Source organism: Thunnus maccoyii, chromosome 20 (assembly GCF_910596095.1).
Source record: "Thunnus maccoyii chromosome 20, fThuMac1.1, whole genome shotgun sequence".
NCBI classification, from domain to species: Eukaryota; Metazoa; Chordata; class Actinopteri; order Scombriformes; family Scombridae; genus Thunnus; species Thunnus maccoyii.
The window spans coordinates 8211950-8226364 of NC_056552.1; the positions used below are offsets into that span (position 1 = coordinate 8211950).

The 14415-nt window shown below is 42.9% G+C and overlaps 1 protein-coding gene across 6 annotated transcripts in view; it reads right to left on the reverse strand.

Annotated features, from left to right (window-relative positions):
• sdk2b (sidekick cell adhesion molecule 2b) overlaps positions 1-14415 on the reverse strand; it is a 273376-nt gene that overhangs the window by 51565 nt on the left and 207396 nt on the right. For all 6 annotated transcript variants that reach the window (XM_042396798.1, XM_042396795.1, XM_042396794.1 and 3 more), the window contains exons 3-5: positions 14006-14112; positions 9317-9464; positions 101-234 (exon numbers count right to left, since the gene is read on the reverse strand). In XM_042396798.1, coding sequence (XP_042252732.1) covers positions 101-234; positions 9317-9464; positions 14006-14112 — 389 coding nt within the window. The remainder of the gene's footprint in view (positions 1-100; positions 235-9316; positions 9465-14005; positions 14113-14415) is intronic.

The window sequence follows — 14415 nt, forward strand, 5'->3', positions numbered from 1 at the left end:
CAATCAGTGTTGCAAGATCTCACTTGCATCCAGACCTGTCACCTGCCTTGGCATTGATGGTTGATTGCAGTATGTGTGTATACAATATGTGTTTACTCACTCTCTACTGACAGGGTGATGGGCTGGCTGGTCTTGTTCTCTCCATTCTTGTCATTTACCGCTTGAACGTAGTATCGCCCGGCATCTGGTGCCACCGTAGACAGGATGACCAGCGTGTTGTCCAGAGTGATGGCACTGAGGAGACAAGTATAAAAAAATAAAAATTGTGAGGCATTTTGTAGATCATACTTAACGGGACCCCCTTGAAAACGAGATGACACATCTCAAGGGGTTTATCCTGATATATAATAAAATTTCAATCAGGAGGAGAAGTCAGGATAGGTGTAAGGAATCCAGTGGGATGCAAACAATTTTAAAACTTACAAGATCAAAAAGTTCAGAGAAAGCTCCTTAGGAAAAGTTATATATTTTCAGCCTTCGATGGTAGTGATAGGCCGCCTCATTAGAGCTAAATATGTTTGAAGTCTGGTTATGTATCCATACTTGATCCCATGGCTAAAAAGGGCATTAAACATTTTAACATTTTAATTACATTGTTCAATCAGCATTAGGTATATTGATTTACAATGTGTAAACAATGTGTTGGTGCTGACTGAGCAAAGTAGAAATATTGACAACCTCCCCTGCTTATACTTCTCCTTATGGTCTGTTCTGAAATATGATAGCCTTGCATAATAACCCAGAGCTTTTAATTGGCTATTTGTACCCCTCTGCTTCCTGTGGCCTGCGTTTTGGCAGCAAACCACTTTTGGCAGGAAACAATAGCATCTTCCTTGTCGGCTGCTGAAATGACACCTGAATAAATAAACCCTGATCCATTTTTCAGCAGGTGTTCTATAGGGGCTAATACCTGGTGTCTTGTTGTCTCTATCAAGTCCTCCCTTGGACTTTCCCTCGTCAATGTAGCAACCAGATAGGGAGAAACCCCTCCTCCTTCCTCTCTGCCGCCTGATGCTACAGCCCCCTGACTATGTTTACAATCAATATTTTCTTATTATCTGTGCCTGTTCTGGAGGTAGATAGTGCGTTCCAACTGGGTGCCTTCCTCCACATATATCTTTTCATCTGGCCTTATCCCTCCATCCACTGTTCCGTCCCTCCGTCCCCCCCCTCCTCTCTCTTCTCTACTCCTTCCATCCATATCAGATATTCAATGTGGTCACATGCAGAGGTGATGTTCAGTCATCTACCAAACCCAAGCTGTCTGAGGAAACAGACACACAGAACAGATATTTGAGAATCAACAAAAACTAAATTTAAAAAAAAGCATATTTCGTGACATTTGTGACACACTTGAAGACAAGGGCACTTTTACATCAGGAAAGAGACAAAAGAGATTTTCAGTCACAGAGCTATTTGGAAGCTCGGTCTTTCAGACAAATACTACTGCTGAAGAAACAAATCAATATCATTCAAATGGTTCTGGCTACCCTCTGTGCTCTGTGACATTTCTGTTTGATTTTCTCTTTGACATTTTCTTTAAAGTTCCTAGAACTATTGGCAGCGCTAAATCTGGAATAACGGCGGTGCAAACAGTAATGGCTTGTTCTATAGAAGTACTGTAATTCTCACTGCTTGTTGCACACCAGTGTAAAAACGGTGACCCCTGTCCTGTAAATCTCAGCCATGTTCCTGTTTCGCGGCAGTTGACCTCTTTCTCACTCTCCTCCTCCAATCTCTCTCTCTCTCTCTCAATCCTCTTCTCCATTCACTCCTTCCTCCTTCCTGACCTTCATCTCTTCGGTGGGGGATCTAAGTACCTGCTGTGCCTTATCAAGGGAACAAGAGCTGATGAGAAACTGGGGAAAGAAAGTTTAAATAGGAAAGAAGTAAAATGCTCATAAGTACAAACAGAAAATACATATAGGTGAGCACACATAAAAAAACCCTTCAAACTCTCATTGTAGCTCCATAAGGTGAGCTTCGGCGATATACAGAAGATGACACTGCACAGAGAGTGATATGCTGCGTGTGCTACATATAGCTACCTGTGCTGTTAGCATTTACAGTATGACGACTTATGAGATCCATCCACGGACTGATCGATTTTCAAATATCTCAAAGCGGACACAGTCACTGGGTTCATTTGGGATTCCCCATGCATGCTGAGACTGAAAACAGTCTTCTTAAAGGGGCTGGCAGGCCTCAATGGCTGCAGCTTATGATCTGCGGTAAATATTTAATGCTAGCTCGCTGGAGCGGTGACATCCTGGACACACAGCCATGAATTATGGATCCCTTCAGGGATGTGGGCAGAACGGAAGTGTCCAAAGCACTGAATGAATCCGAGGTGACTTCTCAGGACCTTTCTAAAACGGGGACATATTTCTGGACTTAACTTCTTTACCTGTCGCTTAAGAAACTCTTGAGGATGAAGATATAGGTTAGCGCTGCGAAGTTACAGGAGGCAGAACTTTATACGACCTGTCGTAAGGAGACAACACATCCTCTCTGTGATAAGGTCGTGCACTGTGTGAGGGGATCTTACAAGGTCTTTCTCTTTCTTCCCCGTTTCTACTGCCTCTGAACAGAACTCACTACTCAATAACTGTGTCCGAGCACTTGCCAAACTAAATTTCAACCAATATTTCACCATCATCCACAGCGAGCCCTAAATTCATCAATGTTAATGTGAACAGGCGGCAATTTTTCCCTCTGCTAGTTGATTTTAATGTGCTGCCCTGCTGAGCATTCTCTCCCCTCAGCCTGTAATCAGGGCTGCTGCAGTGGGGGTCACACAAAACTTTGTTACACAGCATGTTCAGCAGATCTAACCGCTCCCTGTTCTCGCCTGGCCTCAGGGATCAAAGACCACATGATGCAGGAAGAAATTAAAAATAAGCCAATTATCCGGAATGGCTTTTCTTGTATAGTGAAGGAAAAGGAAGAGGGAGATAAGAATTTGGTTATAAGATTGAAATGTAATGAAATTGTTCTTTTTTTTTTTTGACCGGCTTACTTAAGTGATTTCTTGTTTTAGCATGTTTCTTTTTTTTTTTTTTTATCTCTCCCAGTCTCTGTCTGGATGCATTTTGGTCATCCTTATCCAACTCACCAGTCACTCAGTGGTGTTGTGAGCAGATGTCTGAGGCCTGCTTGTGACGATGGCTTACCACATATCCAGCACGGTGCAGGGATTTATCAAGTCACAGAGCTGAGGAATTTGGACAAATCAGATATGTGTGAATATCAGCAATAATATAACAGTGAATTTCTCTCTGATATATATATATATATTTTTTTTATTTCTGCATCTTTGACTGCTTTTTCGTTTTATTCCAACCCAATTTCCTTTCCCATTATTGTTCTCCAGAAAGAGCTGCGGTCCACAAGAGAGAGCCTGGCAGGCTGGACAGCTGCTCAGAAAACATCTTGGCCAACTGTGCAGCTTTTTTGTGCAACCTCAATTTCACTTGCAACGAGAGGCAATATTAGTTTCATATGCAATTACTTTCTTGTGGATCAGTTTATTTATATTTAGTGTTAAGAGTGGGATTTCAATGACTGCCAGCCTTATAATGAGCACTTTAATCAATACTGATGATGAGGATCTATGTTTGATTGAAACAGAGAGATGGAAGTTTAAATGTTTTATTTGGCACCAGTTACTTCCCCCCCTCTAATTTTCATTAAAACCAATAAATTACATTATTGCAAAATGAAATAAACAATGATCCATGATTGCTCTCTTTAATTAAGAACACATTGTCCCTGGACTGCATATTTTGAAGCTTAAGAACATATCTTTGTGTCTAGCTCAACCACTGAGTTTGTCAGTCTGTATGCATATCTTATCGCGTTAATCCAGTACTGACACAGTGTGACAGAGCCGCGCCTGTTCTAACACATACACACACTCGGGAGTGTTTTGGCATCTGTCGTGGCTGTCCCTCTCCGCTGGGCCGTGAGGGGCCTAACCTCGCTCCACAGCCTCAGACCTCCATTACATGCAGACAAATGGCCCTGGTCGGTTGATGGTCTCCCCCAGGAGAGAGAGAGAGAGAGGGGTCGGATGGATCAAGCGGCTCACATGGCTGGCTAAGGTATGAGTCAAACCGCAGCCAGTAGACAGATGAAGGCAAAAGAAAGCACGAGAGGGAGAGAAGAGTGAGAGCAAGCAGCAGGCTGCATGCCCTACTGCTCAATAGACCTGTGATGAAAAAGCTACAGCTCCTGGGGATGGAGAGATGGAGGGGTGAGAGAGATGGGAAGAGGTGGGGGAGTGTTGCTCATGAAAACAGCCACTTGTTTTCTCACCGGGGGCATGAACTAGAGATTTGTGGCTCACTGTTCGCTTTCTGCTTCCCTGTTGCTTGTGGTTGGTTGAGTGTTCAGAAAACCAGCCTTGGCGAAGAAAAAAAATGATGTCCCAAATAACCTTCAAGGTCAAATAGTGTCTAAATGAACCGATCTGCTGAGGAACCAAAGATTTCACAACATGAAACATAACATGCTATTACTAAATCCATCCAAAAAGTTTACTCAAAAAGTATTGAGCAAGTATTTGATTCCCAGTCCTAGATACGTATATGCAGTGCTCTCTGGTTCCAGCTACTCATATATAAAGACAAGCTGATGTTTTTCTGTTTATCTTTGTAAACTGAATAGCTTTGGGTTGGTTGGACAAATCTCCTTGGGCTCTGGGAAATTATACACCAAATGATTCATTGGGAAAATAATCAACAAACTAATCAGTGATGGGAATTATCATTAGTTGCAGCCTATAGGTACAAACATTCATTCATTCCTGTATCCGTGTGCACGGTGATATGTTGTTCTCTGTTCTTCGAGCTGATTCTCCTTGACATCGTTTCCCTTTTGACCTGCAGGTTGTTGGGTGCCTGACTAATGTTGGTCAGTTGGTTGTAGAGAAATGCAGAGGAAGGGCTTGGCTATTCACTGGCCCTCATGACTAATGGGGAATCTATAACAGACTGACAGGATCTGAGCATCACAGGCAGGGGCCATTAATTGATCAGTAGCTACAGCAGATTACTCAAGGGAACTGCAATGTGTGTGTGTGTGTGTGTGTGTGTGTGTGTGTGTCAGGGATGTCCTCCCACTGACTCCTCCAGGTCAGGCTCCCCTTGTGTTCTGTCTTAACAGACACCTATACAAGGTTGTTTTCTGTGTAATGCAGATAAATCCATGCCTGAGTGTCAATGGAAAGTTTCTGGGAGAGAAAACCATGTAGTGGGTAGTAAGTTGTTGTCACAGATGAAATAGCGAGGGGACGGGGTCCACCGCTACTATTCAGCAGAAAGCTCACCTTCAAGCCAACAGGACTACAATTCCTGGAAAATTACTGAAGGCGCCTCTGATTTTACACCACATTAAGTCTCCAAAATAACAACAAATCACACCGGCTGAATGGAAAAGACCCTGCCAAATGCATTCCCATTAAATAAAGGAAGGATAATCAGTGATAAATAAGTTATTTTTCTCCTTGCGTTCTGCTCTGCATCACAATACAACAAAGCCGTGAGGGCCCAGGTCAAACCGATCCATTGCATCCATCTATGCCTTGCTTAACATCTCAGCAATGAGAAAAGAAAGGACAGAGTTTCTTGAACCTGGACAGTGAACCAGACAAGCATCACAAAGAATCACAAGACAAAGTGAATCCGCAAGTTTATGAGTGTACTGCGAGAGACGGCACGGAAGTCTTTGCCTTTGCCAAGAACAACAGCTGCAGAGACCACATGGCCAAAAGAGAGCAGTCACAGTGCAACAGTGAGACGCTGCCTTGCCAGGGGGAAAACTGGCAGCAGGGAGGCAAAATTGCAGAAGTTTTTCTTGGGTTTTCTTTACACATCCAGGGTCCTGGTGGTGTATTGTGTTGACACTATATTACGTATGTGTGTACATGCATCCCTGACCCTGAGGCATGGGTTTTAGTAGCCTATTCAATTGTGGATCCTGTGTCAAGTTGATGAAATACCTTGATTTTTCCTGGTCAGAGTCTACTGAAATTCTTCTTAAATATTTCATTGAGATATTCCACTCAAAACCACAAATGTGAACCCGTGTTTACACAGGGCAGGCAGGGCAAAAAGAGACAAAAGTAGACAAATGTGCGTTGTAGACTATAAGTCATATACAGACAGTGTTTTGTTATCACTGGTATTGGAGAGTAAGGCACCGAGGTGGCATTTGCAGATATGTCTACATGCTTTTTAATAAGCTAAAGCTGAGCTGCTAATTAATCTGGCCTGCAAACTAATGTTAGTGCACTTTTCCAGGTAAATACTTCTTCGGTGGCTCGTTCAACAAGCTAAGGTTCAGGAAAAGACGTGTTTCTGCTATATAAGAAGGAGACTTGAGCAGGAAGGTTAATGTGGGTTGTCGTTCAAAGTCCGTGTCTCTTGTGTTGTGTAGCAGGCTGCTGTCTGGGTCAGTGTGACCTTCTGCTCTGCCTATAATATAACGCTGGTGTTACTTCAAGTTAATGGGACTTAACGAGCCATAACCTGGAGCTTCGAATAACCTGAACCATTTGAGAAAGGTGGTCAGTTCTGCTTTGCTTCTCCATTGTATTTTACAAAGGATCGGATATACAGTATGTCACTGAAAAGACCAAATGCTTTGGATTTATGTCATTATAATATTAAAAAAGTCTGCAGTTCAAAGTTAAAAATCTCCTTGCCAATGTACACATAGAAGTGGTGGTTACTGCTATGTTGTGTATGTTGTTGTTGGGACGTGATGACACATCTACTTGACCAATCACAAGCAACAGCTGCTTGACCATCCCCGCTACGCCCATAAGTACCTGGGATTTAGTTAATACCAACAAAAATTTGCAACTGGAACAAAAAAGTCCTTGTAATCTTCCTCAAGACAAGACTGAGACAAGACAAATACACCCACTACCGTATTGTCTGACACAATTGAAGAAGCAGCTCTCAGCATTTTGACGAACGGTGCGCTCCAAACTGATCAGAATGTAAAAGTAAACACAATGCAACAAGAGATGTAGTTGAAGTACAACAGCTTGCAGAGGAAGCATTCATTTTATTAGCTGTTAAATAGTTGTAGTTGGAGGTGATTACCACAGTTATTCTGGCCTCTGGCTACGTCCACCTTAATGTTTAAAACGAAAACATTCTCTGTCCACACAAGCGTTTTTTTCCCACTTGTCTAGACTAAAACGTAATCCTGGAGTTTTCATTCTAAAACGGGATCACCAGCATTTTCAGAAGTCTCAAAAATTCCAAAAACGCCAGAGTAGTGTGGACGCTAGGCAATAAATGTAGCAAAAGTTATGCGTTTTAAAACATATTAGAGTGGATGTAGCATCTATTGCTGAGGTGTGATTAAGCAGAGCACAGAGAGAGGCAGCAAGACAGACCCCTAGGGAGGCTGCAAATTAAAGTTATGCCACCTGAGGAGGTGTAGCAGGAGAAGGGGAGAGTAAAGGGAGACAGAGAGGAAGAAGGAAAAAGCAATGTGGGAAAGTAAGAGAGATATTGTAAATGAAAGAGAAAATGGTCACCATAGTGATAGTGCACCTCTTCTCCCTCCCTTCACTGCTATTCCCCATCGTAACTTGACCCATGGTGGACCACTATGAACACACATGGATCTTGCAAATGGAACTACCGGTATCACAATGACTATAACCCTTATGCATAGAAGCCCACGTGACAATGTTTAGAGAGACCACACAGCTGAAACCAACTCTGGAGAGCACTAGTCCTTGGAAAGAGCCTTCATCAAGGTAACATTTGTGGTTCAGCGCAAAACTCTCTCTTTGGTGCTCGCTCAATCTCCCCCCACTAGTGAGACTATGATGCCTCTACGGAGTCAACGCTAGTGGCACGAATCAAATTCAATTAAATGATTTTCAATAAAAAAAAACTCCGCCTGTTATCAACGGTGCTCATTTGCACACAGTGACCTTGGTAGTGCATGCAGAATTAGCATTCTCAGAGCTAGAGGGTAGGAAGTGAGGATGAAGAGAAGCAAAGTACACACAGTGGGTGGCCTATAATGGAGGCGAAAGGAGAGGGAGAGAGGAGAGAGAGAGAACATCTACAGAAGAGATAAACGAGAAAAAGAGAGAGGGGAAGGAGCGAACGACAGAAAAGCGAGTGTGTTAATCTCTTCAAATACCAACTTGTATGCTCCGCAAGTCGCTGTTTGACTTTGCTTTAACAACTTCCCAAAAGTAATCCAGATTTCCACAACAAGACAGAACAAAATCAAAGCGACTGGTCTACCTACGGCCATGCCCGGCCTTCAGCTTCTCAGTCAGTCTGGGTGCTTGTCTCATTGTCATTCTAGGTCAGGGTATGATTACTGATGATGAGGAGCTGATAAGAAAGATTCACTCTAACCAAGGGCAAGGTCACCTCCCACTGCGAAGAAATGCAGATGTGATGAGATGGGGATAAGCGTCTTGTACACAGACACACACACACACACACACACACACACACACACACACAACATGTTCCCATATAAAGACAGAGATGTATGGAAGAAACCCCTGTACACATGTGCTACCAAAAAAGGTCTGTCATTAAAGAGAACCAGAAACGCTATCACCTTGACTCAAGATATAGAATCTGTAGCCAAATTGAAGCTATAATATCAATTTTCTTGTCTGTAAAATTGCACATTGAGCATCAATGCAACTAATGTGCCAAAACTGGGCACTGCTGCTTTCTAGGGCCAAAAAGCGAATCAGAGAGAGAGATAGAGAGAGAGAGAGCACCTCTTTCCTGATTCACTTCTCCATTTACTCCCTTCCATTTTAAGTGAGCGGAATAGAAAAACAAAAACAACAATCCCATTTGAGGCTGTCATCAGCTCCTGTGCTCCCTAGCCCCATCGGGTACTGATGGTTCCATATGAAAACCGCCAACCTCAGAGACGAATAGCCTTCCATTTTGTGACCAAAATGAAGAGAGACAGGGGAGAGGAAAAAGAGAGACAGAGACATCGATAAGAAGAGATAAAAGTGCTTTGGGTTTTCCTTTTAAAATAAAAATGTGGAGGAAAGGGGCAATTCCATTTCACACAGTCCCAAAAGTGCTTTGGTCTTGGCCCTTGTTCAGCAAAAGAAATTCCAACTCTGCTTTAGTACAAAATGCAGCGAGATGAATGGCAAACGACAAGCAGGAAAAAAAAAAACACACTCTCAAAGCAAAACACCCCAAAACAAGGCACCAAAAAGTATTCACAGGATCAAACATAAAGTAAGGTACAAAATATTCAACATGAACAAGTAAAAAAAAAATGAAAAACTTACATGCGACTGCTTGGTGGAATCTTGCGCCCATCTCTGAACCAGGTGACTTGTGGCTGGGGGAAGCTGCGGATGCGTGGTGCGGGGACAACGGCGCCCTCTCCTTGAGAGACTGACTGTGTACGTTCACCCTCCTCAAAACTGCCCATGACTGCAGGGAATCAAACAAACAACACACACACACACAACAAAACAGAAAAAAAACATGTAAGAGAGTATAAGAAAGGAAAAGGCTGCATAAAGTCACAGGCACAAATTTCTTTTTTCCTCCTTCCATCTGACTTTTGGTGTCCACAGAGCTTCTGCCATCTGTTTTCTTATCTGAAATGCTACATCGAGTGGCTTTGATGGACAGCACAATGTTGTTGCCATGGTTTCCGAAGTACATCAAGAAAGGCTTGGAGGAACCGAGACGTAATGACTCACAGAGGGACACAGAGGGGATGCTAAATTGACTCATATTCATATTCCGTATCCTCCTGTGTGGATGCATCGAAGACAATTAATCTTGATCACTCTCTAAATGTGTGCATTACTCAATATAGTGGATGACCAGCACTGTCGCTATTCTATTATCTCCTAATACATTTCATTTGTAACAGCAGATTTATTCCTCCGCTGCCTCATTATATCTTTAGAACTGACAAAAAATACTGCACTAATATTCCTGCTCCATGCTCTTATTTGTAAGTGAGATCTATGGACAAGTTAGGAATTTTTTGATGGATTTCACTGCAATTGGGTCCAACTTCTATGGTTGCTTCAATATCTGTGTGTTCCTCTGATGCAATCATATTGGCTGATGCTGACTGCAAACCTTTACAGGACAGCAGTAACAAGCAGACTTCCTCTGACGCTGTCTGAAAGAGAAAGTGCAGACTTTGGTTTTCAAGAGGTGACAGCTGAATACCTAAAGATTGTTTTTTTTTAGCTCTATAAGCGGCAAGAGAAGGATATCTCTTAAATTCAAGGGAAACAATAAAGAAAACTCTGCTGAAGTCATTTGAACATTACATCAAACACTCAATTAAGTCCCTACACAGTTTAGAAATAATAATATCTTTGAAACGTGTAGGGATCAAGGTATGGGGCTTTGAACTAGGGATGTTGGAGTAGTTGTGCGTTGATGGCAATCTTATTTTTCTCTCTCGCTCGCTCTTTTTCAAAGAGAATAAAAAAGGTAATCTGGCTTTGCGGTGCAGCTGTGATGCTTAGCTTAAATGAAAATCTGGGAAGTGTGCAAATCCCCTGACTTTGATCTGCAGTTTCGGCGATGTGATGTCCTCCTCCCCTTCCCTAATCTCTAATGCCTCGGCATGTTTCCCTTTCTCCGAGGTGTGTCTCTGCAATCCTAATTGTGCTGCCTCAATGGCATAGCTTGCAAAAGAGATCTCCCCATCTCTCCCTTTATATCTTTTTTCTCCCTCTCCCTCCCTTGTCTATCTCATCCATTTCTTCTGCAGGTGTCCTTAATTCTCCTTTTTACTCTGCCTCACCGTCCGTATCCCTTCATGAGCAACTGATGAGGGGGGAGAAGAGAATTATGGAAATGGGCATAGGAGGGAATGTAGAGAAACAGAGTAACAGTGGGGTGGAAGCAAGAAATAAATAGAAAACAGTGGTGGCTAGACAACAGTCAAGAGAGAGATTGAGGAAAATGACAACTAAAAGAAACATAGTGATAGAAGCAACAAAGAGTCAGACGGCTGGAAGACAGAGGAAATGCAGAAGGAAGCAGTTGGCTACATCAACAGTATGTTTGCCCAATACTGAAGAAGTGGACATGCAGGACTGTTAGGCCCTCTCTGTCTCCCTCCCATCTCTTTCTCCCTGACACCTGGTTGGCTGCATTGCTCAGTCAGGTACAACAGTGTGTCACATCCACTAAAATATCGCTGGAACAAGGGGAAGCCAATGACCCTGGCATACCCTGGGAAGGTGGGATACAACGGTTGTGACTATGGGGTGAGTTCTACATGACAAGCCCTGCTTCTATATTGTACTTTACAAACCAGGAAGGACTGGACATACAGTATGTCACTGAAAAGTAGGGGTGCAACGGATCACCCCCCACGGTTCAGCACGCATGTGAACTGCGGATTAATTTGCAAAATGTAATGTCTCATTTAAGACAAAGTAAACAAACTGCTGTAAGTCATGGACAGACAGCATGTCGCTAACAGGGATTTTGAAGAGCAACGACCAAACCAGCATCGAACAGGTCCGAAGTGACATCTGCAGGTATAACATTATTGACATGCTGTATAATGTGCTGCAGATGACCAGCTAATTAGCTATCTAGCTGCTAACTGACGTTAGCGGTGAATGTTTGTTTGGTGGCTTGATCAACAAACAAAGCTGCAGGACAAGATGTGCGTTCATGTTTGTAAGTTAACAAGTTCTGGTGATGTGGACACAGGCTGTTTCATTCACTACCATGTTTAAAAGAGGAAGGAATCATGCTTCATATTGCAATTTAATTTAACAATTGAGCTTTGAATATTTTATATATTTTAAGGTTTTATTTAAACATTGGGCATCTTTTATACTTAAGACCATGGGCAAAAGTTCCTTGCTTTAAGTGTTTTACAGAATATATGGAAAGCAAAGTTTTATTTGTCTCTCCCCTTTTTTTTTTTTTTTTTTGCTGATCCGTGACTCAAATCTGTGATACGATCCAAACTGTGAGTTTTGTGATCCGTTGCACCCCTACTGAAAAGGCCACATGCTTTGGATTTATGTCATTATAATATTAAAAAGTCTATAGTTCAAAGTTTAAAAAGTACTTGCTGATGCACACATAGAAGTGAAATGGTGGTTACTGCTACTTTGTTGTGGATGTTGTTGTGGCGATGTGACGACACATCTACTTCACCATGAGTGACAGCTGCTTAACCAATTGCGGGTAACAGCCCCGTGTGCATCCCCGCTACCACCTACCCTACTGTATGATACAATCTGAAGAAGCAACTCTCAGCATTTCGACGAACGGCGCAGGCCAAACTGATCACAATGTGAATGTAAACACAATGCGACAAGAGATGTAGTTGAAGCACAACAGCTTGGAGAGGAAGCATGAATTTTATTAGCTGTTAGATTGGTTGGAGGTGATTACCACAGTTATTCTGAGTCTGGGTTTTTTCCCCACTCTCTTCTATTGCTGAGGTGTGATTAAGCAGAGCACAGCAAGAAGTAGCAAGACAGACCCCTAGGGAGCCTGCAAATTAAAGTTATGACACCTGAGGAGGTATAGCAGGAACAGGGGACAATGAGTGGAGACAGAGAGAAGGAAGGGAAAAGCACAGAGTGGAAAAGTAAGAGATGTAAATGAAAGAGAAAATAGTCACCACAGTGGTAGTGCACGACATGTATTTTTTCAATCCTCTTCCTCCCTTCACTGCTATTTTCCCATTGTAACTTGACCCATGGTGGACCACTTAGATCCTTCAGATTGAACTACCAGTCTCACAATGACTATAACTATTATGCAAAGAAGCCCATGTGACAATGTTTAGAGAGACCACAGAGATGGAAATAGCTCTAGTAGAGCACTGGCCCTTGGAAAGAGCCTTCATCAAGGTAATATTTGTTTGCAAAAGAGATCTCACCGTCTCTCCCTTTAGATCTTTTTTCTCCCTCTCCCTCCCTTGTCTATCTCATCCATTTCTTCTGCAGGTGTCTTTAATTCTCCTTTTTACTCTGCTTCACTGTCCGTACCCCTTCATGAGTAACTGATGAGGGGGAAGAAGAGAACTACGGAAATGGGCAGAGTTGGGAATGTAGAGAAACAGATTAACAGTGGGGCGGAAGCCAAAAAATAAATAGAAAGCAGTGGTGGCTAGACCATATTGAAGAGAGAGAGAATGACAACTAAAAGAACCACAGTGATAGAAGCAACAAAGAGACTGCTGAAAGACAGAGGAAATGCAGAAGGAAGCAGTTGGCTACATCAACAGTATGTTTGCCCAACACTGAAGAAGTGGACCTGTGGGACTGTTAGGCCCTCTTTGTCTCCCTCCCATCTCTCTCTCCCTCACGTCTGGTTGGCTGCATTGTTCATTCAGGTACAGCAGTGTGTCACATCCACTCAAATGTCGCTGGAACAAGGCGAAGCCAATGAACCTGGCATACCCTGGGAAGGCAGGATAATGGGCGTAGGATGGTTGTGACTATGGGAGGGGGGGGTGGGGGTGGATTCAACATGACAACACTCCAGACACCTCTACCGTGCGTCTGTAATAGCTCGTTAACAAGACGAGGGAGTTGAGCGGCCTGAAACCGGCGCTGGAAATTTACAGAAACACAACGCATCTGAGCCCTATTTTCGCCAAGAAACGACAGATGTTGTTGACAAAAGAGAGAGAATGAAATAAGCGGCGGTCATATTGAAATGAAGCAAAGTTAAAAACAACCACGGCAACAATATCAATCTAATGAGAATGCTGAGTGGAACAGCTGTCCGGGTTGATAACACCCTGAATGAGATGCAGGTAGATCTTTCACCCTGCCAGCATCTGTCCCTCCCTAGTCAGTCCTTGATACAAAGGCAACCAAACAGAGTGTGGGCATACTGTGTACTCTGCAGGCATTCAAACACAGAAACACACTCTCTCTGTATCTATCATACATCCATTTATTAATCCATTGGCTCCATTCATCTGTGTTTCACCTGCAACCCTCGTGTATACTTACAGGCCACCTGTACTTCCGTGCGCCGCTGTAGAAGAGCTCCCACTCGATTCCTGACGATGCAGCGGTAGAAGCCAGCATGGGAACGGTCCAATGAAGGGATTAGATACCTTTAAAAAGCACACACAGACAAACACACACAAGATATAGATGAGAATTATTTTAAATCACAAAAAAAACGGGTAAACTCATTATGACAAAATGTAAAAATCAAAGGGGTATTCAAGTGAGTGCACAAACACAGGCATTTGCAAATGTGTAAGCACAAACGTGCTGAAAAGCCACAAACACAGATCAGCGTCTGAGCACGCACACATACACACACAAACTTAAGACCATCTAATAGAGGAACAAGGGCACAGAGGACACCGGAGCTTAGCTCTTGTTTATTCCAATGATAATGATGCTCGAGA